The sequence below is a fragment of the Phyllostomus discolor genome, chromosome 14, assembly GCF_004126475.2.
Source record: "Phyllostomus discolor isolate MPI-MPIP mPhyDis1 chromosome 14, mPhyDis1.pri.v3, whole genome shotgun sequence".
In the NCBI taxonomy this organism is placed as follows: Eukaryota; Metazoa; Chordata; class Mammalia; order Chiroptera; family Phyllostomidae; genus Phyllostomus; species Phyllostomus discolor.
The window spans coordinates 5,083,249-5,110,510 of NC_040916.2; the positions used below are offsets into that span (position 1 = coordinate 5,083,249).

The 27,262-nt window shown below is 55.8% G+C and overlaps 1 protein-coding gene across 3 annotated transcripts; it reads right to left on the minus strand.

The window, feature by feature from the left end:
• Nucleotides 1-228: 228 nt before the first annotated feature.
• On the minus strand, nt 229-19,480 carry SLC45A3 (solute carrier family 45 member 3). 3 transcript variants are annotated; one of them, XM_028530737.2, is made up of 6 exons: nt 19,084-19,141; nt 11,691-11,775; nt 6,229-6,618; nt 4,607-5,392; nt 4,043-4,308; nt 229-1,997 (listed from the first exon to the last, which is right to left on the minus strand). In XM_028530737.2, the coding sequence occupies exons 3-6, from the start codon at nt 6,398-6,400 to the stop codon at nt 1,560-1,562; spliced, it is 1,662 nt and encodes a 553-aa protein (XP_028386538.1). In that variant the 5' UTR covers nt 6,401-6,618; nt 11,691-11,775; nt 19,084-19,141; the 3' UTR covers nt 229-1,559. The 3 variants fall into 3 exon arrangements, with proteins under 3 accessions (XP_028386538.1, XP_028386537.1, XP_035871744.1); XM_028530736.2 differs by lacking the exon at nt 11,691-11,775 and having other exon boundaries at nt 234-1,997; nt 19,084-19,480; XM_036015851.1 differs by lacking the exons at nt 11,691-11,775; nt 19,084-19,141 and adding an exon at nt 7,633-8,671 and having other exon boundaries at nt 1,560-1,997.
• Between the last annotated feature and the right edge of the window lie 7,782 nt (nt 19,481-27,262).

Sequence of the window (27,262 nt, forward strand, 5' to 3'; positions counted from 1 at the left end):
CAGGTACTTGTACACTATATTTTTGTACTGCTGGTCCTATACCAGAAATGTTTTCTTTTATTGTTACTTGCTTTTTAAACTTTGTTTAGCCACTTAAAGAAAATCTGCTTATGGCACAATTTGCCTCAGATCCATTCCAAGTTGTATATTTGTTTTTCAATAAAAAAAATTTTACCCCCCCCAAAAAGAAATCTGATCCTTACATGGGAGAAAAGATAACTACAGGCCGATTAAACATATAAGAAGCCTTTAATTTCATCATCATAAACATTATACTCTGATTGCTCACATACAGTATAAAATATTTACTCCGCTAAATAAATAAAACATGACATTATTGCAAACGGCACTTAAAACCCCCCAGAGATATGACCTCCTTAGCCTAGGCAGGGGGTGCTCCTGAGTTTCTGTGCGAGAGTCCCCAAGCACAGATATGCCCTGGGCATGAGACGGACGAAGGTTTGAGGAGCCACCCTGGCTGCTTCTGGTCCTGGAACAGCCCCAAACAGAGGCTGTGAAGCCAGAGAAAGGTGGGGGTGGGTGGCTCCTTCATCAGCCCAGTCCTAGAGGGAGCAGAGGGGAGGGGGCGAGGGCAGGCTGGGCCAAGAGAGGAGCCGAGGCTCAGGAGGCTGCTGAGACCTGAAGGCCAACTCTTCACCTTTACCCAGCCATGGGCGAGAGGAGTTGGTGTATCAGCTGGGGAGAAGAGAGCTTCCAAGCTCCCGGGTTAGGCAGTGTTGGGGCCAGACAGATCATCCCTAGGAAAGGAGATTCTGACAATGCTGAGCCCAATAACCAGCCATGTCATGGGACCCAGTCACTGGGGACGTCACCTCCTAGGCCAGACATGGCAGAGCTGGGAACTGATGCCCCTTTATTGAGTTAAATAAATAAATTAAATATTTAAAGGCCCGTGTCCCTATGATGGAGACACAGGGGCCAACAAGCCACGTCCTGACAACACGGGGGCTGGGCAGCTCAGTGGGACGGCAGTGCCACGGGGCCAGGCGGCGGCCCCTCCCCCCTAAGGAACCTTAGCCCCCCCCACCAAGTAACTTTCTTACTTTTAAATCCTGTGGAGAGTTTCACACTAGAGCAACATTAGAGGGACCTACAGGATTGGGGGGCTCAGAGGAGGGAGAATTGGTGGCTGAGTTACTCAGCTCCCTAAATACCTTCCCTTGGTATGCGTTGATCAAGACACTAGCTGTTAACGCTGAGCCTGGGTAACTCTGCCAGAGTCCTGAGTTCCAGTGCATGGTGCTAATCAAATGCCCTGCCCTTCTCTCCCTGTATTTAGTTCAGACTTAAGCCCATTTGGAGTCAACCACAGCCCTAAAGACTGTGGGAGGGAATCCATGAAGAGGTGTGGGAGGGAAGTCCCAGACTCTAACCGTGCAGCTATGCACCTTGTCACCACGGGGTGGCAGCAGAGAGCCACATCACTTAGGCAGCGACAGAACCTGGGAGGCCAGCCCAGTAGCCAGATGGAGCCTGGAATACAGGGAGCTGGGACCCAGTGAGGCAGCCCCCCCACCCCCCAGAGGGTAGGAACTACTCTACACTGAGTATCTGGTCAAGTCACTCTTGTCAAATACTACCCGTGTAGCAAAGTAAATGGCAACCAGACCCAGGCCTGCAGCTGACACCATGTAGGCAGTGACAGACTGGCTGAGCTGCACGATGGAACCCATGAACAGGGACGGGGCCACCTGGGACAGCAGGAAGGCACTATCCAGGATGGCGAGGTCCAGGCAGATGCCCCTGCCTGGAACAACCCTGGCCTCAGGTGGCTCGCCCACCACCACATGCATGGACACATCGCAGGCAGAGGCCCCGCAGAGAGCAGGTGCAGGCGGGAGCAGGCCACTGCCCCCAGCACCCACGTGTCCATTGGGGAAGGGGGACCTGGCCTTGGGGCCAGGCAGGAAGCTGGTCGTCAGGCTATCTTCACTGGCACCACCTCCAGGATCTCCTCGGTACTTGGGCAGGAATACCTGTGGGGACACAGGAACGAAAAGGGAGCTAGGACAGGTGTGCACCCAGGCATGGAAGTCCCCCAGCTATGAGCATAAACCAGGCCACAGCCCTTAAAGAAAATCAGGCAGTGGGTCAAACAACTGAGCAGCCCCTGCTTGGTTTGGGTCTAGTCAGAACACTCCTCAGGACTGGGAGGCAGGAGAGGAGGCAGGGACAGGACAAACCCGAGACTAGAAGTCTGGGGCCCCTCTAGCCTGTCCTGCAACAGGCAGATGGCAGACAAATGCAGTACTGCAGGCTGGGAAGGGAGCAGGACCCCACGGCAAAGGGAAAGACAGGCAGAATGAAGACAGGGAGGAAAGACGTGTAAAAACAGAGGGGTGAAATCCAAGGCTGGGGCACCTGGTGGCCCAAACCCTCTTCTTTCCCTCCCCCACCACCTGGACATTGTGGAACCCTCATCACCATCTTCAGAGAGAAGCTCTGCTCCCACTGCACCCCGGGCCCTGTCTGAGCGGCTGCCCTACGGTGAGATCTGTGGCCCCAGCCTTGAGGCAAGGAGGGTCCAGCAGGCAGCCTCAGAGAGAAGCAGGAGGAATCGCCCTCCCTGGACTCTGTGCCCTAGTTGTGCTAATGTTAAAGCCCTTTCCCCCACCTTCTCACTGTGTCCTCAGACCTGAGTGACCTGGCCCAGCCCTGCCCCCAGCAGTCTGGGCCTCCTATTTAAGGGTGAGGACACAACTTATCAGACTGTCCCCATCCCCATTCGTGCCCAGCAGGAAAGAATTCTGGAGTTGGCTGCATTAGGGAACCATGGCAGAGCTCAAACCTGACCCCAGGGGAGCCCACAACTTATGCAAGAGGGCAAGAGGCAGGTGCGGGCAATGCCCAAGGCCAGGGGTGCCACCTGCAGCTGCTGTCATGGGACCTCCCAGGACTCTCCTCCCTGCCTGCCAGCCCAGGGAAGACCAGTGAGGCTGGAGCCTGGAGAGAGACAGATAGGCGTGCTCCTCAGTCCATGGGGACGACCAGCCCCAGCGTGTTCTCTGGCTCAAGTGCACATGCCCATGCCTGGCCTTCGGACATCAGCCGCTAAGCCCCCACCCAAGTCAGCAGCAGAGTGCAGACTGATCAAAGTCATCAGCGTGTGGACAGGGCTCTCACAAAGCAGGTTCCCCAACCCAGACCCTGCCCCCCGCCCCCGCCACTCCTCCTACCCTGTAGCTATGGATTCGGTGAACCAGCCCCCAGCTCGGTGCTTCTCTGCTACCCTGCCCGAGTCCTGAAAGGGCAGAGACGTGCCTTCTCTGCAGTCTGAAGCTCTGGGGACACCCTAACTTCTTGCCCATCTGGGCAGAGCTCTGCACCCAGGGCTATACAGCTCAGTGAGGCCAGTGGAAGGGACAAAGGTGACCCTACAGCCCAGGCCAGGAGGCTTCCCACAGAAGGGACCCCTGGAAGGACTGGTTAGTGTGAGGCCACCTGACTTACAAAGTCAGGCAAGTGGTGTCAGGAGCTGCAGGAGCAGAGATCTGCCCTGGGGGCGGGGATGGGGGTGGGGGGCAAAGGAGTGAGGCAGGACAAGAGAGACTTGGACAGAGGAGGTAAGTCACGAGAGGGGGCAGTGAGGAGCCTTCTCCATCTAGGACACCAAAGCAGGCACAGGGCAGTCACAGTGCCTCTCCCAGCCTCTCACCGAGTGAGGGACAGTGTTGGCCACGCCGGTCCATGGCCACTGGCCACCTGCCGAAGCTAGGCCCCAGAGGCCATCTGAGCTGGTCCCCTGCCTCTGCACAGAACAACCCAGCCCAGGCTGAGGGCTTCTGTCAGCCTGACTCTTGGGATCCAGAGAAGGGTTTCCCATTTCTTGCAATCACCCACTCAAGGGCTTTGTGATCCCGACACCAGGAAGGCATTCCGGGAATCTAGCCTATGCCCTCCTTCCCCGGCCCCCAGGGCCCCACAGGCTTCCTGTCCGATCACAGACTGCCTTCTCCAGCTTCTCTTGCCTGACTCCACCGCCCCAGCCCCCAGTGTCCAGTGTGGCATCCGGCGAGAGTACCTGCTTCTCCCGGTGGTAGAGGGAGGCTAGTGTGTAGGGCAGGATCTGCAGGGCGGAGAAGGTGAACCCGGTGAGGGCGGCCGAGGCGGTCACAACAGCCACGCTGCGGGACAGGCACGTGGCACCAGCAGCCACAGGGAAAGCCACCACGCTGGCCAGGTAGACAGCCCGGGTGCCGAAGCGCTGCACCAGCCGGTCCATGACCAGGGAGAAGAGCAGGGAGATGGCACACTGCAGGAACAGCCCCAGGCTGCCCATCCTGACTCCTGGGCAGGAGCCGGGAAAGAGGCGGTCAGATGGGGGGCAGTATAGCCTGGGGGGTCGCTCAGAGCCGGCTACCCAAGACCTGCTGTAGATCAGCCCTGCCCCCCAGCACCTTCCCTCCCCTACCTGTAACACCCAAGCCTAGGCTGTTCACTGACCTCAGGGAACACAGCCAGAGCTGCCAGCCAAGTGCAGAGAAAGATGTTCTGAGCATGAGCACAGGGCATGGGCCTCCCCCTCCGCCTGAGCTCCCACCCCAGAGGGAAGCTCCCGCAACAGCCCCCAGCCACGGAGCCTTACCTTCATCGTAGTGTCTCCGGGCCTCGGTGCCTGGCTCAGCCCTGGGCACGCCCTGGTACAGGCCCTCGCCCACGAAGTCCGTGTAAAACAGCGTGAAGGTCATGAATGCCATCCAGCTGCACAGCTCGGCCACAAAGAGTCGGCGCAGGGCGTGTGGTACACGGCAGCAAAGCTGGTGCAGCCGGGGAAACAGAGCGCCCAGGTTCTGGAAAGCCAGGCGGGCACGACACGGGCAGCAGTGGGGAGGCCTGGAGGGGACCGACAGCCCTTCCTCTGGCTCGGCTGGGCCCAGGGCTGCCTCCTCGGCCACGAACAGTGTGGCTGCCATGCAAGTGAGGAAGATGAGGGTGAGCAGGCCAAAGAGGCATTCTTCCTGGGTGCCCAGGTAGGGGGCCAGGGCACTGGTGTCCCAGTCAATGGCAGGCAGGAGGTAGCCCAGGCAGCCCCCGAGGCTGATCATGAAGGCATAGACAGAGAAGGCCTGGCGACAGTGGTCTGGGTCCCGGAAGAGGTCCGAGAGCAGGGCCTCCAGTGGGGTGAAGCACACCTGGCCGCAGAAGTCCAGCAGCCCCACACCCAGGATCAGCAGGGCCAGCTCCAGGGGCCTGGTGTCTGGGCCCAGCAGCCCCGCCAGCCGGCCAGCCCTCGGGATGAGGAAGAGGCTCAGCAGGACACCCAGCGACAGCGCCCAGATGAAGGGCCTCCGGCGACCATAGCGCCCACGCCAGTGGTCACTGGCTGAGCCTAGAAGTGGCACCGAGACCAGGCCCAGCACTGGACCAATGCCTGCAAGAAGGGCAAGTAGTATGAGCCAGAGGCTGGAGCCCTTGAGGGCGGGGAAGGGGGACCAGCCTCCCTGAGAAGGGTGGAGATGATCATGATACCGCTGCAGGGAGGACCGATCCCGCACTGGGCGCTGTGCTGAGTGCTTCACAGGGACTCTAATTCACACCTCACAGCCTGGGTCACTAGTGCCCCCTTTCCAGATGGGGGAGCCGAGGCATGGAGCAACAGATAAGTGACACTTCTGTCCAGGCACAGAGCTGGGGAGGTGGTAGCAGGCAGTCTGACTGCAGAGCCTGCGGCCCTGATGGAGCCCCTGCTTCCTGGGAGTCACGTGATGGTGACCGCTTTGGTGGCCTTTGCAGAATTCATTCGCAGTCCAGAGCTCAGCCCCTGACCCATGGCTAAGAAAGAGCCTTGGCTCAGGGACCAGCCTGGCTAGGTCACCTAACTCCTTGCAGACCTCCATTATCTTCCCCGTGGGCCAGATAAGCTCAGAGGCTTGCTACAAGCATGAGATAATAGATTATAGATTATATAGATTATAGATTACAGATTATAGATTATAAAGGGCTAGCCAAAGGGGCGGGGCCATTTCTACAGTGTCTCCTGTGAACCGGGCATTAGACAGGGGTTTACTGGTGACCAGGGCATGTCCCTGTACTCTTTTCTTCCTCTTGGGACCCCTTCAGCCCAGGCCACCCCATCCCCAGCCATACCAACCCAGCAGACAGCCACCTCTCCCTGCAAGCGGCACTGTGGGCAGAGAGAGGCACCGCTGCCCTGGTTCCAGGCGGTATGCACCTGGAACGGGAGGGCAGGAGGAAGCAGAGACTCACCCAGCACCATGGTCATGAACTTCTCTTCGACTCCCACTTCCAGCAGCAGGGGCGGTGCATAGGTGATGCCCGCAGCCAGACACACCTCCAGGCCGAAGGTCAGCAAGTTGACCAGCAGGAGCTGGGCTTTCTGATGCCGCAGCAAGCGGCTCACCCACAGCCTCAGGACCATGGCGGGCCAGGCGGGTAGGGCTCCGACCGTCACTATCTCCAGAACTGCCTCCTCCCAGCCCTGCTCCAGGTGCCAGGGCCGCTCCTCCTCGCTGCCACCGGCTGCCTAGGACTCCGCCAGGAGGCCATTTCTCCGGTCCTCCGTGCCGGTCCAGCCGCTCAGCCCATGCTAACTGCCTGTTGCCATGGGGTGCCTGGTGGGGACATCTCACTCAGGTCCTAAAAGGGCAGGGACAACAAACACACCGAGCGTTAAGTCCTGGAAACCAGGTCTCCAGGGTTTGCTCTGAATGCTCTGAATCCTGTCCACTTCCAGGCTGATGGTGTGGCCCAGCCACCCAGGTGCCACTCCTACCGCCCAGTCAGGAAATGCATGTTAATATTAGCCTAAGGCTGACATAATTAATAAGGTAAATATGATTTTTAGACCTCAGCACCCTCCAGGGCCAAAGAGATGTTGGTTATTCTCTGTCTTGGAATACCTTTGCAGCTGCCCTCCTCTGCTAATATGGGAGGGAAAAGAAATCAAACCACCTGAGTTCCCAGATCCCCAGGCCCTGCTACCAAGGTGCCCCCGGAGACCCTCCACCAGGCCGGGTTTATCTGCTTCTCTCTCCACTTCCCAAAGCTGGCTGCCCAATTCCCCTTTGTTAAGAGCAGCACTTCCTACTCTGCACTGCCTGGCTGTGAACTGTGCGGCATCGGAACTCCCACCCCCAGGAACTGAGGACCAGGGGAACGAGGACCAGGGGAACAGGAGGGGAGGCTGTGGTTTGTTGGGCTGGGTTTGACCCTGTCATTGACCCACTGAAAGAGTGCTCCCCTGGCAGGACCTGGGCCAGAAAGCCTCTCCCTTAGATTCCTCCAGTGCTCCCCATTCACGGGGAAGAAACACCCCCACCTGTGCTGCCTGACCGCCCCGGGAAAGCAAGCCGCCGTCCAGCCCAGATGTTCCCAGGTCCCAGCCTCACAGGGGTGTGAAACCACACCAACTGCCGGCAACTGCCATGGCCCTGTTGTGCCGTGGGCTGGCAGGGCGCCCCACCAGTTCCCCGGCTGCCTTTGTCTGCTCCCCAAACAGCTCCATTCCCATCAGAGAAGTCCCCACAGCCCTTCCTTCCAGGCCTGACTCCTGTGCACAGAAACCCCACTGGGAAGCACCCACCCTGTGGCCCTGCCCCCTCACCCTCTGCAGCTGGCCTCCAGGTCGTGCTTCGCAACAATAACACGCACTGCAGCCTGCATGGTTTAGAAGGGACCACACAAGATCAAGTCAGCCACGAAGAGGTGGTACAGAGGAGGCGGGCATCTTGTGTGTAAAGGCAGGAGTCCCCTAACCTGTCATCCGTTCAAAGGAGCTGGGTGCACAGAGCTTCTGGCCACTGGTGGCTGGAGTCGGGGGCGCCTTCCCTGGCCTTCCCGTGCCTCGAGACTCAGTCCCACAAATGCATTTGAGGAGCACTACTCCTCTGTGAAGTCCACGGTGGCGGAGGGCCAGGCTTCAGCCCCCTCCCCAAGCTGGAGCACCCTCAGCCTGCACTCATTCCCTCCTCCAATCTCAGCATCTCGTAGTTTGGCACTCCAACCTCATTCATCTTTCCGAATGACACTTGGCCCCAGAGGCCTTGTGTATTGCAAAGCACGTCGTAGGTGCTCTCTGCGCCCTGCCACAGAGAGTGCAGAGGGCCATCAACCCTAGGGAAGAGGTCTCTGTCCCATAACTGCCTTCTGGGGCCCTGCAGCTGGTCGAGCAGGAAGGAAGGGGCTTCAGATAAGGCTGAGCTACCAGCAGCACTCTCCCCAAAGATCCGCTCAGACCCAGACCACCAACTTTGGGACAAGGCATGGACCGGCTGGCACAGCAGGAGTGTAAAACACTGGCCCACGAGTCCCCCAAAGGGGTAGGGGAACCCAAATATCAGTCTTACAGCTGGGCAGTTGTGGGTTCAGCTTGAGTCAAGCCCCTCTCCAGTGGCTGCATTGCCACAGCACCCCCAGAAGGGAAGCAGTGGATGGTACAGAGACCAGGGTGCTTTCCATCTTGGAGGGAAGGGTTCTGGGTCAAAAGGCTTCCAGCCCATTCCACTCCCTGCCCTCAGCCTGGGCAGACCCTGGACACTCACCTGCTCCGGGTTTGTAAGGACCAGGTCCTCCCTGAGCAAACAAACGTTTAGACCCAACCTCACCCACTACCTGCCCCCATTCCCAGGCCCTGGGTGCTCACCATTGTTGAAACCAAACTGCAGCTTTCCTGCCACTGTCAATCACCCCACCCGCCTCCCTGCCACGCCCCTTCCCTTAATCCAGCTCCTCGGCCCATAAGAGAGAAAGATAAAAAGGGGTGGAGAGAAAAATTCCCCCTCATCCATCTACAACCAAGATAGCCCCTGAGCCGCCTCCCGGACCTCTGCTCCTCTCCTCAGCCCCTGAGGCTCTCTACCTAGAAACCCGGGGCTGGGCCAGGTGAGGAATTCACTGGGAGTCCTCGATTAGGAAGTGGGCGGGCTCTAAACCGCGCTCCTCCACGCACTCTCTTCTTGGGTTGCTGAGCCCGTCCTCCCCCTTTTGGCTCCTACCGCATCCCGGGGTCCAGGGCACGCTCCGCCCGCGGGCTCCACTCTTTTCAGCCTGGAAGTGCTGGAGGAATTCCAGACCCATTAGAGTACTCTCCCTTCCAAAGGCCCCTTTCTTCCCCTACATCTTCCCCAGTGCCCCAGCCCGCCCCTTCGTCATGCCCACTCCAGGGCCCTCAGGGTGGAGAAAGTGACCGAGGACACCCAGAGCACTAACCCCAGTCACCAGCAGTCCCTCCAGGCCTCCTTCCCTGGGGCACAAACAGGGAAGCCCGGGCCCTCTGGCTCCCGGGCCCAGAGAGGTGGGGGGTGGGGCAAGAAGGCGTTCCCACCACTTTCCCAGTTACACTCCTACAGGCAGCCCCGGGGCACACCTCCTGTTAAAACTGAAAACTGACAGGTGGCCGCTGGGTCCCCAGTTTGGGGAGCTCCCCTGTCTGCGTCAGGAAGACAGGCAGGGAGACGGGATGCAATTCTCTCCTATACCCTCCCGTCTCAAAGATGCCCTACTCAGCCCTCCTGCCCGCTGCCCCTGGAGGACTCTGCCGATCTGGTAAACAGAATATCGACCCGAAAGCCGACTCCGAAGACACCTGGTGGGGGGGTGGGGGGCCAGGAAAGGAAGGAGGGCCCGGTACCGAAGGGGGAGTCTGACCTGACCTCCTAGAAAGGAACAGTGGCCTTCTGGGACAAGACCCTCTCAAATGTCTCCCCTCCTCTCTGGGCCCCCACGACAGGACAGTAAGAAAGCTGGAGGAAACCCAACACCTCTGAGAGCCTTCCTGGGGCTCCACCCTAGGCCATCTTTCCTCCCCTCCGCCCCCCACCCCTGCCCAGCAGAGCCCCAGCCCAGACAGCCCAGGGCCTTGGCAGGGCCCGTGAACCTGCATTGTGTCCAGCTCCAGATAGCGGGAGACCTAACCACCGCGTGGGCTCCACACGTGGCACCCCCAGCAGGCAGTGGGCTCGGTCACCACCCACTTCAGATTAGGCCTCAGCAGGGAGTAGGGGAAACGAAACTGAGCAATAGCAACGAACTTGGCCTGAACTTTCTCCAAAATTCTGATGACAGAGTGGAGGAAGCGGGAGGAGAGGCAACCGAGCCCACAGCCCACTCCTAAGCCCACTCCCATAGCTCCCCATGGGAAGGGAGGGTCAGAGGGACGTATAAAGGGGCCTTTGAGGACTTTCAAAGGGGATCCTGCCACCGCATAGCTGAAGTGGAGCTGGGGGGAGCAGAGTCCCTCAGCTGACAGAGGCCAGAGGGAGCCCAGGCTGGGGCAGCCCCACGGCCATGGGCCAGTGTCAGGCAGCAATTCTATGGCCTCTTTATTCGGGCCAGCGTCCCCACACCCCACCCAGGGCAGCAGCCCCCACCCTGATGGGAGGAGCCGGGCAGCCAGCGACTGTGCCCTCCTCCCTCCCTGCTCACCAGGATAGTGCGGCTCTCTCAGCTCCTGGGGAAGCACAAGCTCCGATACCCACCCACCCCCCAGCGGGAGAAACGGGACAGGGTGGGCTAGCCAGAGGGGTAATGACTCAGTGGAAGAGGGGGTGGAGTCACCCCAGGCCAATCCCCCCACATACACTACCCTACACTAGGCTGCCCCACCCCAGGACAGGGGTGAGGGTGGGGTGCAACGTTCAGGTGGAGGCTGCAAGACTCTGAGGTAGGAAGGATCCCCATTCCTCCACACAGGCCGGACCCCAGAATCTGGTTCCAGGTTGAGCTCTCCAGGCCCTCCAAGCTGGGGGTGGGAAGAGGTCTATGGGTTCACCAGCCCAGCCCCCCTGCCAGCTGACCCCTTGCCTTGGTCCCTGGGAACCAGTGTCCTTGGCCTTCTCCAGTCAAAGCCAGCACACTGCATTCCCAAAACAAACTCCATCCTCAGGACAGCTCCAGGAGGAGCATCGGGACACCCCAGAAGAGGCCACGCTGGCCAGCCAGGAAACCTGAAAATGAGCATCCGCGGGGGTAAGGAGCCAGCCATCGTCACTGAGTCCCTGTCAGGGAAGCCCCCTGTGGGGGTCCTCTCTGGGCGGCTGGGGCGAAGGTGCATGAGATTAGACTGTGTTTGGCTTCGGTGCCCTCCTGCCCACTTCTAATCTTTGATTCTCGGTGTTCAAATACTTCCAGAGAAGCGGGGACCTGCATTCCTGTTCCCACTCTACAAAAAGGCAGTGATTTGCACAAACAGCCAAGGCCCACCAATTCACAGGGCTCCCACAGACACTTGGAAACACTACTCAGGATGCAACCTCTGCACTTCAAGGGACTCTAAGAAAGAATAAGGCCAGGCAGAGGGAGGAAGATCCACCCCCTCCCAGACCTGCTCCCCAGCTTGCCCCCCCCCGCCCCCCCAGGGCCCAGAGGCCAGGGATTTAGAGTCCGCCTGCTGCGCTGCCTTTTCTTCGCTCAGACTGGAAGCCTTCTGCTTAGCAGCTTGTCAGAGAGAGTGAGGGGGCTGCAGGCCAGGACACAAAGGGGGATTAGGGAGAAACCTCTAGGCCCGCAGAGTAATCCATCAAACTCTCTCCCGGCTGCCAGCGCTGGCCCCTTCCCACTCAATTCCCCTTCCAGCTGCTGCGGGCCCCCAACCCCCTCCTGCTCCTGAGCCCTGTCAAGTTAGGCAGCAAAGAGAATCCCAGGCCCTGGGGGGCCAGAGGGGACACATTGAAGACACTGGGAAAAGGGCAACAGTTCCCTCCCGCACTCACCCCTGATGTGTGAAAACCCAACAGGTGGCAGTAGCTTGGAGGAAAGTTGCTTTTGTTGCCCCGTCTGAGAGCCCCAGCCCAGCTTCTGAAAGGAAACAAATGCCAGAGGAGGGTGGGGGAAGGGAGGAGGAAGGACAGGTCCCTGGGGCTCACTCTGATCCCCCCTCCCTCTCCAGTCCAGTGAGAGGTCTGACCCTCACCTTGGCCAGTCAGTCCGGGCCAGCCTAAGCAGAGGGGAAGCACCCCGCCCAAGGGTCCCGGGGCAATCCCGCAGTGGCGGTCCACATGGACGCACATCTGACTTCAGGCAAAGGGCCTCCCAATCAGGCTTCCTCTCTGAGAACAGCTGTGACCCAGGGTCACAATGAGTCCCCTTGACCAAATACCCTCCTAGCCAAGACAACCAGGACTCTTCCACCTGGAGCTCTTTTCCACCCCAGGGGCCAGAGGCCTCTGAACTTGGCAGATTCTGCAGGGTGACCTCAATTTTGCAACAGCCTGACCTGAGTTTGCATGCCAGTTCCACCACTTATTAACACTGTGTGACCTTGTTAATTGACCTCCCTGAGTCTCAGTTTTCTCATCTGCAATTAACAATAGCAGCTAACACCGAGGCCCCGCACGCCAGCCACTCCTCACAGCGTTTTACTCTTCCAGCTGCCCGCTGAGGTGGGTGCAACGAGTGGAGCCATCCGAAGGGCAAGAAGACTTGGATGGACACCACCACCTTCACAGCCATGTGGTGTGTTTGACAGCAAGTATAAATGGGGGCTCCTGGCAGCCTCTTCTTCCCTCTTCCTCTGGGCTTCCTCAGTGCAAAAACCCCGGAGAGGGCCTTCTCTTTCCCAAACAAGAGCAGCAGAGGTCAGAGGGCAACCAGCTACTCCTTTACTCGTCTTTCCATTCTCCTCTCAACCTGGAGTCTCTCCCACCCTTACTAGTGCCTCTTTCAGCCCCCAGAGGCAGGAAGAATGCCAAGAATGTAAATGCCTCCCCAGGTGTTGGCCCCAACAGGTGAGCAGAGGCCACTGCAGTGGACCTGCCTGCAGTGGCCTGGGGGGAAGGACAAATGCCCCAATGTTATAAGACAGGGTGGTTCCCACCCACGGGGGAAGTCATCACAGCGGCCGATACCTCCTAACTGTCCAGGGGTGTCTGGCACATGCTGGGCACCTGACAGCTTCCTTCTCTAGTCCATGCCCTTTGTACAATCCTCCCAAGTAGGTGCTATTTAATATTCCTGTTTCACAAGAATGAAAATTGAGAAATCCATTAACATGCCCAAAGCTGCACAAATAAAAAAGCTTGAATGAAAAATTCAAACCATTTGGAAATTCTGGAAGGTGCTCTGAGCTGGGAGCCAGGACAGTGCAGTGCAGTTTCAGCAACTTTCATGGCTGTATGGCTCAGACAAGCCATTTCACCTCTCTGGGACTCGGTTTCCACAACTGTAAAGTGAGAACTAGTCTCGGGCCGTCTCAGGTTCTTCGCAGCACCACAGCTCTGTGATCGCACACCCACCACCACCACCTTGCCCAGGGAGGGGGCCCTCCATGGACAGACAGGTGCCTGCTGAGGGCCCACTGACAGACAAGGCCCACGGCATAGTGAGGGGAGGCACAGAGGAACCCAGTGGAGAAGAGCCCCCCACCTGCCAAAACCCCTCCTCCACCTGCCCTCACACCACTCAAGTACAACACAGCGCCAAGGGTCAGGAGGTCACCTGAAACCTAGCCAGGTAGCTAAGACATCTGGGGGCAGAACTGCCCTCTTCCCTATGCCAGCCCAGAGTTGGGCTTTGTTCCTGGCTGAAATTAGTAACTGAATTCTTTCTCTCCTTGAGCCTAATAAGTGCTCCCCTACAAATTGGGGCAGTGGTCGCCAGAAACCCTAAGTCCAGGGCGGGTAAGAGGGTGTGGGGAAATGGGGAGTAGGGTGTACTCTCCAAGCCACGGCAAGTCCCCTCCCCCTGTTCCCTTCTCTTCCTACAGCCCCTGCAAAGTGAAACCTGAACTGGTCTCCCTCCTACTGAACTTGAACTTTGCCAGTCAGCCAGTCCAAGCAACTCTGCACAAATGACCCTGCAGCCTGGCCTGAGAGGTGAGGCACACAGGAGGCAGCCCGGGGGTGGAGGGTCTGGGTGGACCCATGGGTGAGCAGAGCAGAGCAGGGCAGGGAGTCCAGCCAGGGTGTGGTCTTAGCTCTGCCTCGTCCCACGTCTAGTATCTCAAATGTGATGGTCTGTAAGGACCTTTCAGCCCCAATATCCTAGGGTCTGTGACCAGTCCCATTCATCATCAGAGGCTCTGAGCCAGACTCAGTCCTGTGGAAATGTGTTCTCAAAATAGTCATGCAATCAAAATACTGTGGTACATTTGCCCAATGGAATACTACACAGGAGAAGGGAAGAAGGAACCCCTACTCTCCACGACAGCATGGGTGGAACTGGAGAGCATTATGCTAAGTGAAGTAAGCCAGGTGGTAAAAGACAAATACCATATGAAGTCACCTACAAGTGGAATCCAATCAACAAAACAAGCAAATGAGCAAAACTCAGAGGCATGCAAACAAGGAATAAACTGACAGGGTCCGTAGGGGAGCAGGGAGGCGGATAAGGGAAGAAAGGGAAGGGTCTAGTTAAAGAACAAGTATAATGGACCCATGCACATGGACTACAGGGTGGGGATTGACTATGGGGGCCAGGGGCGGTGGGGCAAGGGAGAGCAATGGGGGGGGGGGGGGTTGGGACAACTGTAATAGAACAACAATAAAAGAAAAAATAGACAGTGATGAGTAAGGTGCAAGCAGGCTCCAAAAGAGACACTGTTATTATTATTATTATTATTATTAAAGAACCCTCATTTGCCTACCCTTGGAGGAAGTATGCCTCAGTGTGTGCAACCTGACCTCCCCAAAGGAGCATGAAAGAACACTAAAACTCACCCCCCCACCCCGTCCAACCAACACCCCCTGAGCCCATCAGGCGACAGCCCACTGTGAAGGGGCTGCAGTCCCTGTCAGCGGAAGAGACAAAGGCAGTCAGACGCGGGGAGGTGGCACAGGTGCAAAGACACTAGGACTTCCTCGGTTCTGTTGCTGAGCCGTGGAAAATGCGCAGACAGGAAAAGGGCAGATATCTGCAAGACACAGCCCCTGAGTCCTGGGGCTTGCACACCCACCCACCTCTTCCTCGTCCCCTCCCCAGGGAGCTGTGGTAGAAAGGACACCAGGCCCCAACATCGCGGGATGAGTTTTGATCTTAGATCTCGGTCCGCACTGGGGATATTCATCAGCACTGGGCCTGTCTTTGCTTCAGAAGGAATCACCATGCTCCAGTCACCTCCCCTCCACTGCCTCCCTGCACTCAGCCCTGCCCCCTCAGGCCCCACACCTCCTCCAGGGTGGCCTGGAGCCCTAGCTGTCAAGGACCCCCCTCTTCTCTCAGTCTCGCCTGCGCTCTCCTGGCAGTCCCTCAGGGTTAGATGTGGATCGCTCACAGCCCTCCTGGTGTGGTTTGCCATCCTTCCCTGCCGCCCACCCCACTGGCCCCTCAGCTCCCAGAAAGCAGGGAGCACAGCCCCTACCCAGGCCCTGAAAAGAGGGGTGCTCGAATGCAAGGCCCCGCAGATGAGGCTGAGTCAGGATTCCTATCTGATGTGATTTGCCTGGCAAGCCTGGCATTCCCAGCAGGGCCAAATGCAAGGTTTTTGGGTTCTCGGTTCTTTGTAGTGACCAAAGCTGGGAGTAGGAAACTATATTGTCATACCCCTAGGAATGGGCCAGGTGCTACGAGCTTGGACACTCTTTGTAAGCTCAAAGGACACTGGAGACTAGGCTGGGGGCGGGTGGGGGCACAGCAGAGAGCACTGGGGACAGAGGGACTGCTGCCTCAGCCCGGCTGCTCCCAAGGGCATCCCAGACAGCCTGGTCTCCAGAATTAACAAGGAAGGGGAAGGAAATAAACACGTATTGAGCACCTGGTCCGTGCAGACACTTTGCTAATCATGCCTGTCACATGCATTCCTCACCATAACCTCGCAGGGTGAATGTTATCCTCTCCGTCTTACAGACACAGACACCAAGGCCACCAGGTGAGACAGGCCCACCTCCAACCTCAGAAGCAAGAGGCCCCACAAGTCATGCGAGGTCAGTGGCACTTCTTCCCGTGGAGGAGGAAACAAACACGCAGTAGAAAAAGGGATTAAACAGGAAGTTCTGGCCAGATATCAAGACCATCCCGTGATGGCCCTGTCACCAGCCTCTCCCCGCAAACAGGGACACTTAATACACTGGACAAAGCTCCACACTCCAGCTCTACTGCTGGAAGTCAAGCGGCGGCAGCGTTCGAGACACTGGGCCTGGTACCAACTGGTCCAGCCTCTGCCCTCGTGGTCAAGCAAACAGGGCCACTAACTGTTCAAAGAAAAGCTAGGCTGGGTTTTCTGTTCTGGACACCAGAAAGCAGTGCAGAGCATCCCACTGGGGAGGAAGGATGGAGCTGAGCCCACATGCACAGCAGCCCCCTCTATCATACAGTTACCCTAAAACTCACAGCAAATAACCTTTCTGCGTAGAAGACTCTTAAGCTTTCAGGATATACAGTCATCCCTATCACCTCATGATTGGTCTCCATCACCCCTAACCTGAGAGCAAGAGGGGGCATGGGTTACTGGACAGACTGAAAAATAAGTCACACAATACTGCCAGGGAGAGACCGGGGCTTCAGATCCTGGTGTGTTCTCAGCACGGCACCCCAAGTTCAACTGCATTTGTGGTTCACAGCTTACATGTAGTTACATATGGTCCCGATTCCTTTGCTAAGAGACTCTGGTCTCTAAGTGTAAACCACAATGATTGTCTCCATTGTCACCAAATAACAGCAGCTGACGTTTATCAAGCTCTTTCTACTTACAGCTGCTGTGCTCAGAGCTTTGCCTACATGAGGTAGCTACCGTTATCCTCATTCTAAGAGAAGGAAATGGATGCACAGAGAGGTGAAGTAACTGTCAAGAGAGACAACAGCATTCAAGCCCAGGCAACTGGGTGCTGGAGTTCAGCCTCTTGCCTAGTCATACTGACTTCCCAAAGTCCAGGAGACCTTGCTCCCAAAGAAACGAGGTCTATAGCAGAGCCCAAGAATGGAGCCCCGGGCTGGGCGCTGCTGTCCATTCAGTCACGGGGGATAGACAGGGTGGATGTGGTTACTGCTGGCTAACACTTACTGAGCACTTACTTCCCATCAGGCACACGGTCAGTCCCCTGCTCTGTGTGTGTGGTTTAATAACAGTACATTTGTTTATACTTCACATGTTATATTGAGCTATTATTTATGCATATTTATATTTGTTAGTTATTATTTAATAAATAATAAGACTCTACAGTAGGTATATCCTGGTTATTATTACAATCCTCGTTCTGCAGCCAGGGAAAGTGCACATTCCACGGCTAGTAGAGCAGCCAAGATACAAGCCCTGTCTCTCTGACCGTCTGGGTTTTTATCCATAATGCTGTGCTATTAGACGATAATGGTCCAGATGATAGTGCTTAATTTCACTTTTGGAGTCCTCAGCCATCCCTGCCTTTCTGCCTTTTCTCTCCAGAGGCCTGGACAGGCTGAGAAAGTGGAATCCCTCTACCACCCAGTGGCCTAGCCGGACCCCTGTGGGCCACCAAGCACCCTTGCCCGGCTCCGCCCTCCTTCACGTGGCTGAGAGAGCCAGGGGAGGCAGGGGCATCCACCGCACACTGCACACTCCGCACTCCGAGTGCGCATGGAAACTCTCCCCTCCCCCGACTAAATTGGGGCCTGGATGGCCACAGCTGCACATTCGTCCAGCTGTATTTTTATCTTCAAACTCATCCTGCTGACTCAAGTTCCATTTTTCTGAGAACTTTTAGAAAAACAGAGTCCTGGACCCAGACAGGGCTGTGGGGAGGAGATTAGGGAGGGATGAGGGAAGGGGACCCGCCCGACTAAAGGGCCTGTGACCTCCCATATTGTTCCACTCTCTCCCGGGGAGCAGTTGCTCCATGGGTTTCCTCAGGCTTCCCATTCAGCCTGCCCCTCCTGGCCCCGGCCGTTCCCGCCCGTGTAAGTCAGCCTGTTCCCCTCACAACCCCCAGGCAGGTGAACCCACACCAAGGCTGTCCTGGACAGGAAGGGAGTCCTGCTAGGTGCCTCAGGAGAAGCAGCCTGAAGCCCCCAGGGCCTCACCCCCACCCCTAAGCAACGCTTCCAGGAGCCCAGCAAGGGTCACTCTGGGCCCTGGTCCGCTGGCTATGCCCAGCTGCAAACTCCAGAGCAGCGAGACAGCAGCTGGGCTATTCTTAGTCCCTGCTCCACTGGGATCAGGTGTGTGCAACAGCTGAAGGGCAAATCCTCGCCAGGTAGCCACCATGCCAAACCTCTCCCTACCCCCAGCTCTGGCCTCTTAAGAAAAGAGGAAGCACAGGGGAGTGGTGCTGAGTAGAAGGAAAAGCTGAGCAGGTCAAGAGTAGCTGTCAGGGAGATGGAAGCTGAGTCAGAGGTCAAGGGCAAGAGCAACTCACAGGGCTCAGGGCTCCAGGAGACTATGAGAAGGACTGACCCTCATTCCGGAGAAACCCTGCAGGTCCCTAGGGGTTTTTCCAGCAGGCAAAGCCCCTACTTATACCTAGAGCCCTGAGGGGCTGTGTCTGGGGCCCAGGTACCACCTCATCACACCTGTTTGCTGTTCTCAGAATCCTCACCATCTCTACTTGAACCCTGGCAGGCAGGAGGTCAGAGCACTCAGCTTCTCTATCCCCTCCTTCTCTGAGGGGTAACCGAGACTCAGAAGGGGGCAGAGGAACCCGCGCGCGCGCACACACAACACACACACGCTCCAACCTCAGCTCCCTGCCCAGAGGCTGGCCGCAAGACAAATGTCCCAAAGGGTTCAGCCACCTCTCCCGCGGCTTCCAGGCCGCCAGCCCCTTTCCAGGCTCCCAACTCCCGGACTGTGGGCGCCGCGGTGACTCATCGTGCCCCTTTCCGGTGAAGCCGAGACAAGGGAAGAAAATACATGCAACTTTCCAAAGAAAACTCTGACGAGGGAGGTGCAACAGGAGCTAGCGCCGGACCGTCCGCTGCTGCCTAATCCGCTGCCTGGCCGGGGACGGCCGGGCCCGGGCGCCTCCAGCTCAGCCCGCCTTCCTCCAGGAAAGAACAGCCCCGCGGGGACCCGAGCGGGTGCCCCGCACTCCGCAGCCTGGCCACCTCCACTGGGACTCGAGGGGCTGCGGCGCCCAGACGGCCACAGCGTGGTCCCAGACCGCGGGGCGTGAAGCTCGCTACATCGCGGGGCTGGGCCGCGCCCGTCCCCTTCCCGCGCCGGTACCCTGTCGCCTGGGAGAAGAGGGGGTGCGCTCCTACCTGGCGGAGGAGAGCGGCTGTCACCAGGGCCAGCGCGGTGGAGCTGGCCTCCTTCTGCCCCCACGCGCGCCAGCCGGCGGCTTTTAAATCTCCAGGTTACTCGGCTGGGGAAGAGAGCATGCGCGCTGGGGCTGCCAGGAGGGGGCGGGGCGGGACGGGCTGAAGGGGGTCCCGAGGGGTGGGGGTGGTCCCCAAGCGAAGACAGCGCGAGGTCTCCAAGCTGTCTTCGCAGCCGCGACCGCGACGGGCAGCCCCCGCGTGGCTCCCAGACGCCCTATCATTACCTAGGGCAGTGCACCGCCCCCTCGGCGCTCGCCACCCAAACATTTAGGTAAAAGCGAACGGGCTCCGCGGGGCACCTCCTCTCAGGAGCCAGTCTGTGACCGTGACCTGCACATGCTCGCTGGCCATGCCCCTGTCCCCAGGCAGAACAGCACCCCATTTACCCAGGACCAGCTCTCGAAAAGAGATGTCACATTCTCCTCGAGTTACTCTTCCTACTGTTTGCTGCTCTCTGAGGCCGAAAGAGCGTCCTTATAGTTAACTCAATCCCTCTTCCTGAAGTTAAAAGCCACATTCCATTTTTTTTTCCTTCTTAGGGTAGAGATGGGATGAGGGGTTGATACTTGCCAGTAACATGTTCCCTTTGTCAGCTGTTGAACAGGGTCCCCGGATACCCGTTTCCAGAATACCTTCCACAAGAGCAGAATAGTGCAGGTGGGAAGCAGAGAACTGGGGGTCCCGGCTGGCCTTGTGTCTTTTTTCCTCCATGGAGTTTTATCCACAGCAAGGATAAATCCAATTGCTGTGGATTGTTGACTTGAATACTACAAAATCACAGGAAGATGCCTTTGAAGGGAGGACCTAGGGAGCTGTGGCCTTGGACTTGGACTGAGCCCTGGGGGCCCTAGGTCCCAGTGCTGGCCCTGCCACCAACCAGATGTGACGTGGAGCAAGTCCCTTCCACATTCTGGGCCTCTGTACAAAGAAAGATTGGCCAGGTAATCTTTAAAGGCACCTCCAGCTGGGAGGCAAAGAAGAGTGGGAAATGGAGAAGAGACGGGAACGATGGAGCCCTGGTGGCCTGGGGAGCCCAGAGTGGAGGCAGAAGAGAGCAGAGCAGAGATGCAAGAGCAGAGCAGAAGAACCAAGAATCTACGTTTTGAGTCACTCAACAAGTTCAGCTCGAAACCTGGGAAGCACTTACCCCTGCAGCAGGTGACCTTCCACCTTCCCAGGGGTTTTCCAAAGCCTTTGGTGTACCCATTTGTGGCCAAAGGAGACTAGGGTAGAGTCTTGGGTCCCTGAGCTGGTGTTCCCACTGCCCCAGAAAAGAGGGCAAAAGTAAAGGGTAATTCCAGGTCAGCCGGAAAATTACAGAGCCAAGAGAGAGGAGACGTGGTATTTTCCAGGCTTGGGCAAAGAGCACTGACTGGGAGCAGGAGGGAGTCCTTCCTTGCAGAGCATAGGAGTCCCCCTCGCCCTTCCCTGATTTTTTGCCAGAGGCCTACGTGGCTTATACCTTGTAAGCAAGTTATGACATCCTGGACCCCACCCAGTGTCCTGGCCACCTGGGTAGGTGCCAGGTACACCTCCCCAGTGCAGGTGACCTTTCTCTACCGAGCCAGGTGGGTGCATTCTCCAGGCCCCACCTTGCACAGGGTGCTGTGAAAATGCTCCCCCTTCTTCTGCAGGCTAAGCCTCCTCATGTAATAGTAATAACAGTTGACTGTTACTGACTGTGCCAGGCATGGCTCCAAGTGCTTTTTATGTATTTACTCATTTAATCCTTATGACATTCAAGAGCTGAGTTCCATTTTCAGATAAACCGAGGCAATCCCTCTGTCCAATCACCATTTCCCACCCCCACCCCCCTTCACACACAGACACACAGTCTCTGGGCTTCAGAAACGAGGCAGAGGCAGCGATCCCTCACTGAGCCTGACCAGTGACTTCAGAGCCCCAGAGAGAGTCCCAACCCCATACTGAGACCCTCACAAACCTATGTGGGTCTCAGTTCCCCACTAAGTCAGTGGCACCACCGTGTCCCTTTCCCTTCCTCTCCTCTTCCTCCCTCACCACACACACACACACACACACACGCTCGCGCGCACACAAAACACACACACGCCCTACTCCCTAGCCACTTCCCATTTATAGGAAATGGGGGATGATGTGAGGAGCAAGGCCATCCTTGGGGACCTGCTAATAGTCTGGCTGAATATTGGAGAAACCAAAGACGCTGGCAAAAATGCATTAGCAGCTTCTACTCTACCCTCCCCCCACAGCCCCTTCCCATTATACTCGGGCTCAGAGCAAGCATTGTTCTCTTTCTACAGAGTGCGATACCTCGATACCTCGCTGGGGCTGGTTAGCCTTGACGAAGCCTGCAAAGTCGTGAAGAACTTGGAGTTTCCTTTATGTTCCCCTCGCCTCTCGCCACCTCCACCTTACAAGGGCTGTGGCCCCCTTTGAGGCCTACTTCTTCCTGGCCTACCTTAGGGTCAGGGGCGAACAGTCTTTTGAGTATAAAGGCCACCGCAGGGCCAGATCCTAGCTCCAGACTTGATGGAGGAGGGAAGGGTCCCTGGACACAACAGTTCCATTTCTGGGGTTCCACTTGTGGCACAATAATCTGATATGTATGTCAAAGGTATATACATAATGTTTATCTCATCATTCCTCATAATAGGCAGAAAGGAGAAACAATCCAAGTGTAGAATAGTAAGTTATTGGCTAAGCGAATTATGGCAACTCCATATAATGGGACATGATGCTGCCATTTAGAAGTGGTGATGACAGAGAATTTTAATTGATGGAGGAAATAAACATTTCCTCCATCAATTAAAACAGTGAAAACAGTGGCTACAAAACAGTACTCACGGTGGGATATACATTTTTAAGGTAGGTATAAACTAATGCAATGTGATCTCCGGGACTGGATCTTGGAACAGGAAAGGGACAGTAGAAAACTGGTGGAAACTGAGTAAGGTCTGCAGTTTCGTAAACAGTACTCCACCGGCATTAATATCTCAGTTCGATAATTGCACTGTGGTTATGTTAACATCAGGTGGAGGGGGAGCCTTTCTGTGTCTCAAAGTTTTCTATGTGGATTAAAAACTGCTCTTGTAAATAGAAAGAAAAGAGCCAGTAAACATTATTTTTAAAGGGAAAGAATAAAATAAAACAAAGGCAGAAAGGGGAATGGGACACACCACTGGGCTGCCCCCAGGGTGGGCCCCTGCTCCCACTTCCGTCCACAGGGTTTGGGTGAGGGAGACCAGGGACGTGAGCAGGAGAACCCCACCACTCTCGAGGCCCCCTTAATGGGGAGGTTTGGCACCGTTGGGTGAAGAAATGAGTTGGAGCAGGGTTTGAAAGGTGAGAAGGAACTGGAGGGTTGTACGCACGCACCTGGCTGTATTCCTGCCATCACCCAGCACTCCGTGGGCACAGAAGAGAAACTGAAGTCGCTGAAAGAAGGATGGGACAGCCCCACCTTCCCTCTCAAACCGCAAGTTTTGGAAGGATCATGGCCTCTAGTTCCTGAGGTCACCAGTGCTGCCCCTGTCACTCCTAGAAGGTTGAACCTTAGAATTGCTGGTGAGCCCTGACCTATGTGGCTCAGTTGGCTGGGCATTGTCCAGCAAAGTGAAAGGTTGCTGGTTCGATTCCCAGTCAGGGCATATGCCTGGGTTGTGGGTTCGGTCCCCCATCAGGGTGCATGGGAAAGGCAATTGATAAATGTTTCTGCCCCACACTGATGTTCATCTCCCTCCTTTCCCCTCCCTCTACCAGTAAATAAACACAATCTTTAAAAAAATTGCTGGTGAACATAGCCCCCATGATGTAACTGTGGACAGTCCAATCTGAGTGGTGACCCATGCGGGGGAGTTTGTGGAAGTTTTTAAAACAACAACAAATACCTTCAAGTGCACATCCTTCAGGAATAGAAATCCTTCTACAAAGAGAGCTTTCCTCTGGACTTAAACTTCTTCTGAGTCCTCCTCCTGGCCCCACCCAGGTCCAAGGGGAATCAGGAGAGATCAAAACTGCCCCCAAAGCAGAGCCCCCGGCCAGGTAGCTCCATTAGCCAGAGCATCATCCCGATACCCCAAGGCTGTGGGTTCAATCCCCAGTTAGGCATAGACAAAAATCAACCAATGAATGCATGAATAGGTGGAACAACAAATTGATGTCTCTTTCTCTCTTCCTCTCTCTCCCTTCCTTTCTCTCTAAAATCAGTCAATAAATTAAAAAAAAAAAAAAAAAAAAAAAAAAAACTGCTACCAAAGCAGAGAGATCTGGCTGAGTAGAGAGCTGGGGTCTCTACTCATGAGAAGATGTTGGCTTTCTAAAAAAAGATTTTATTTATTTTTAGAGAGAGGGGAAAGGAGTGAGAAAGAGAGGGAGAGAAACATTGACTTGAGACAGAAACATCAGTTAGTTGCCTCTTGAACGCACCAGGCATGGAGCCTGAAATTGAGGCTTTTGCCCTGACCAGGAATTGAACCGGTGACCTTTTGCTTTGCGGGACGATGGCCCAACCCACTGAGACACACCGGTCCTGGCAAGTTGTTGGCTTTTCTACAGGCAACAGCAAAGTCAGTGGAGAAAGGGGTTGGCCTCAGAGGGCCAAACCAGACCAGAGGAGAGAGTCCGGGGAGCCAGATTATAGGGAGCTCACGAAGGGGCAGGTTCGAAGCTGCTTTAAACAGATGAAGCGCGAGGAATGGGTAGCTCTCCGGGGCTTTCAGGCACCAGGTGAGGGGCGAGCCGGGACGAGCCCAGTAGTCCTTCCCCTCCCTGAGAGCCAGTCAAACCCATTCCACTCTCCACTCAAAGGCTGGAGCTGTCTGTTCGCCTCCCGTATTTGGGGGGCATCAGCAGAATGCTCCAAGTCAAGGAAGCCTAGTTCAAAGCCGGAATGGGAGCCGCTCAGTTTTAGAAACCAAATTAACAGGACGAATTGGGACTGGGGTTAGATGCTTGATGGGACTTGTTCTGGGCAGTGAGGCAGAAGCAAAAATGGTAATTCTGTCTCCTTCCCTTTAAGGTTCCGGGAGTGAACCAGACAATCTCCCTCCGAGTCTCTAAAAGGCAAAGACACTTAGTTAACTGGGCTGGGCTGTGAAATGCCTGGAGCAAGGAGGTGATTATGTCGCTGTGAATACCAGGAAATCTACTCTGGAGCTCAGCTGCCTGAGGGCTAACTCCAGGTGGGTTGGCAAATGGGGAGGGACAGCCAGAGGGGACAGGGCTCCCCAGCTCCACACACCCCACGGAGACCTTTCCCCAGCTAATCAATGAGAGGCTGTGTGCTAGAGTCAGAAAAGTGTGGGCTCTGGGACCAGACAGACCCAATGCCACTTCCTGGGCACCCAGTCACTCAGTTCTCCTTCAACAAACACTTATTAAGTAACAATTATGAACTGGGCTAGGATGTAGTAACTTTATGTAGCAAGTAAGGCATTTAGCTTCTGAGTCTCAATTTTTATGCAGAAATCTTTTTGGGAAGAATGCAGGCTACTGCTTGAGTGATGTACTTAGAGGAGAATCTCAATGCGTGTTTGCTCATTCTGTACTGTGTACAGAGTCCCAAATGAGATGCAGAAGGACATGCAAGGTACATCCTCTGCCCTTATGGAGGTTATAGTCTTCTCTGGAAAATAGAAAGTGGTGTAAAAATATTACTCAGCAGCATGTAGGCAAGTACAAAATCTCAAGGCTACCAACCAACTCCAGAGGTCATAAATGAAGGAAGGCCCGTGGACAAACCCAGGGGAAGTGGGGCAGAGCTGGGAGTTCTGCACTGAGTTTGGAGGCCACCATGCTGGTGACAGTGATAGAGAGTTCCCTGTCTCGGTGCTGCACTCGGCAGCCGACACGGCACTTTCACACACATCATCAGGTCTCATACTCACAGGTACCTCAAAGGCAGGCAGGTGCCACTCCCTTTAACGGATGGGGAAGTGGGGTCAAGTCATCTGCCCAAGATGGTAGAGCTGAAGCAAATGAGAGCCTGAGCCTGAGCCCTCGAGCCTTGCTCCAGCGTGCTCAGAGCCCCGCGGTCCCCGAGTGGCAGCGGAAGCCAGGGCTCGGCTCCCCCCAAGCCAGCACTGCACTTCAGTGGTGGTGCATTAACCACAGCAGCAGCAGGCCCAGACAGAGCCCAGCTCGGGAGGCAGCAGAGCTCAAAGGGGATTTGGTTGGCGGCTGCATCTCCACAGTCTCCAGAGTGGGGGAAAATAGAGGGGTCAAGAGGGGAGGGAGGGCACAAAGGAAAAGGACCCAAGATCTTGTTCCCATTTTTCCTCCAGGGCTGACTCTAGGCTGTGAGGCAAGAATTAAAGGAGGATGAGGCTGCTATACCCACCATCAAGTGCTCTTACACTATTTACTCAGCCAGAGGCAAGGAGGGCAAAACAAGAGGGAAAACACTAGAATTGCAGCAAAAAGGAACAGGAGTCAGGCTAGAGGAGGGACTTCCCTGAGCATCTGAAATAAGATGTAAAATTTCTAACCTTCCTTCCCAAAGTGTCCCCCCACAACCACACACACACACACACACACACACACACACACAGCTCTCCAAGTCCAGTGCAGGGCCGCAAGGGGTGAGGGGCGGGGGAGATAACCTGTGGCAGGCTCCACGTTGAGGATCTGATGTTGGAGGTCCTGCAGACTGGGCAGCTTTTCCCATTCTGGAAGGGATGGTCTGAATGTGTCAGGAGTCGTGGGGGATAGACTGCAGATGGAGTGACTTTTTGACAGCACTTACTACAGTACCTGGACATGTGTGTGTGTCCTGAGGTGGGCGGAGTGGGGTGGGGTGAGGGCAGCTGATACTCATTTAAGTGGCTACAAAGCCATTCTCACGGTCCTGATGCAATGCTCAGGATAATAAGAAGTGAGTAAGTAGTAATTAGATTGTGAACTAACCTCTTGCTTCAGGGTATCTATCGTGCCACTTTTGCACAATCCACCCCCTGGCCTGCGGGAAAGACAGGGCAGGGCTGAGTCCAGGTACCTGGGCAGGGCCACCCCCCACCCAGACTCTGGAGCTCCAGAAGAACAGAAGGACTCGGTGAAGACCCCCTCCACCTCCTGCTGGGTTCCAGGGCCAGGAAATGGGGAGGGAATAAGCCACAAAATCTATAGACTAGATTTTGTTTGTTTTGTTTTTTCTTTTTTTAATTTTTTTAAGCAGGATGATTTTTTAAAAAGATTTTATTTAGTTTTAGAGAGGGAATGGAGGGAGAAAGAGAGAGAAACATCTATGTGCAGTTGCTGGGGGTCATGGCCTGCAACCCAGGCATGTACCCTGACTGGGAATCGAACCTGTGACACTTTGGTTTGCAGCCTGCCCTCAATCTTTTTTTAATTTTTAAAATGTCCATTTATTGATATTTTAGAAAGAGAGGAAGGGGAAGGGGAGAGAGAGAGAAACATCAATTTGTTGTTCCACTTACTTATGCATTCATTGGCTGATTCTTGTACGTGTCTGGCTGGGGATCAAATCCGCAACCTTGGCATATCAGGACACACTCTAACCAACTGAGCTACCTGCCCAGGGCCTGTTTTGTTTTTTCTAAATGAATTAATCTCCGAGTCCTTCTCAGTACTGCCATGCACAGCTGCACGTGCTAGTGCTGAGCACCATCCAGCCGTGTTGGCTAAAAGACGCCTCCTTCGTTGAATGGGAAGTGAGGAGACAGAACACTGAAACATCTATGCCCCGCCTGTTCAGAGCTGACTGTCCCGCAGCTGACATAGCAGTGAGCAATCAGTTACCCCAGGTGTCCTTAACAGGTGCATGCAAACCCTGGCCGGGTAGCTCAGTTGGTTAGAGCGTCATCCCGATATGCCAAGGTTGAGGGTTCGATCCTCAGTCACGGAAGCACATAAAAGAATCAACCAGGGCCCTGGCTGGTGTGGCTCAGTGGATTGAGCACGAGCCTGTAAACCAAACCAAAGGTTTGATTCCTTTACTGCTGGCTTGATTCCCAGTCAGGACACATGCCCAGGTTGTGGGCTAGGCCCCTAGTTTGGGGTGTGCAAGAGGCAACCACATATTGATATTTCTCTCCCACTCTTTCCTTTCTCCTTACCTTCCCTTCTCTCTAAAAATAAACAAATAAAATCTTTTTTAAAAAAGAATCAACCAGGGAACACATAA

Bases quoted from the DNA above. Each gene is read 5' to 3' on its own strand.
- SLC45A3 (XM_028530737.2), bottom strand. From the start codon at position 6,400: ATGGTCCTGAGGCTGTGGGTGAGCCGCTTGCTGCGGCATCAGAAAGCC. The intron at 4,309-4,606 runs GTAAGGCTCCGT...GCTCCTGCCCAG, and splicing joins CCGGAGACACTACGATGAAG to GAGTCAGGATGGGCAGCCTG. The intron at 1,998-4,042 runs GTACTCTCGCCG...GTGTCCCCACAG, and splicing joins TCTACCACCGGGAGAAGCAG to GTATTCCTGCCCAAGTACCG.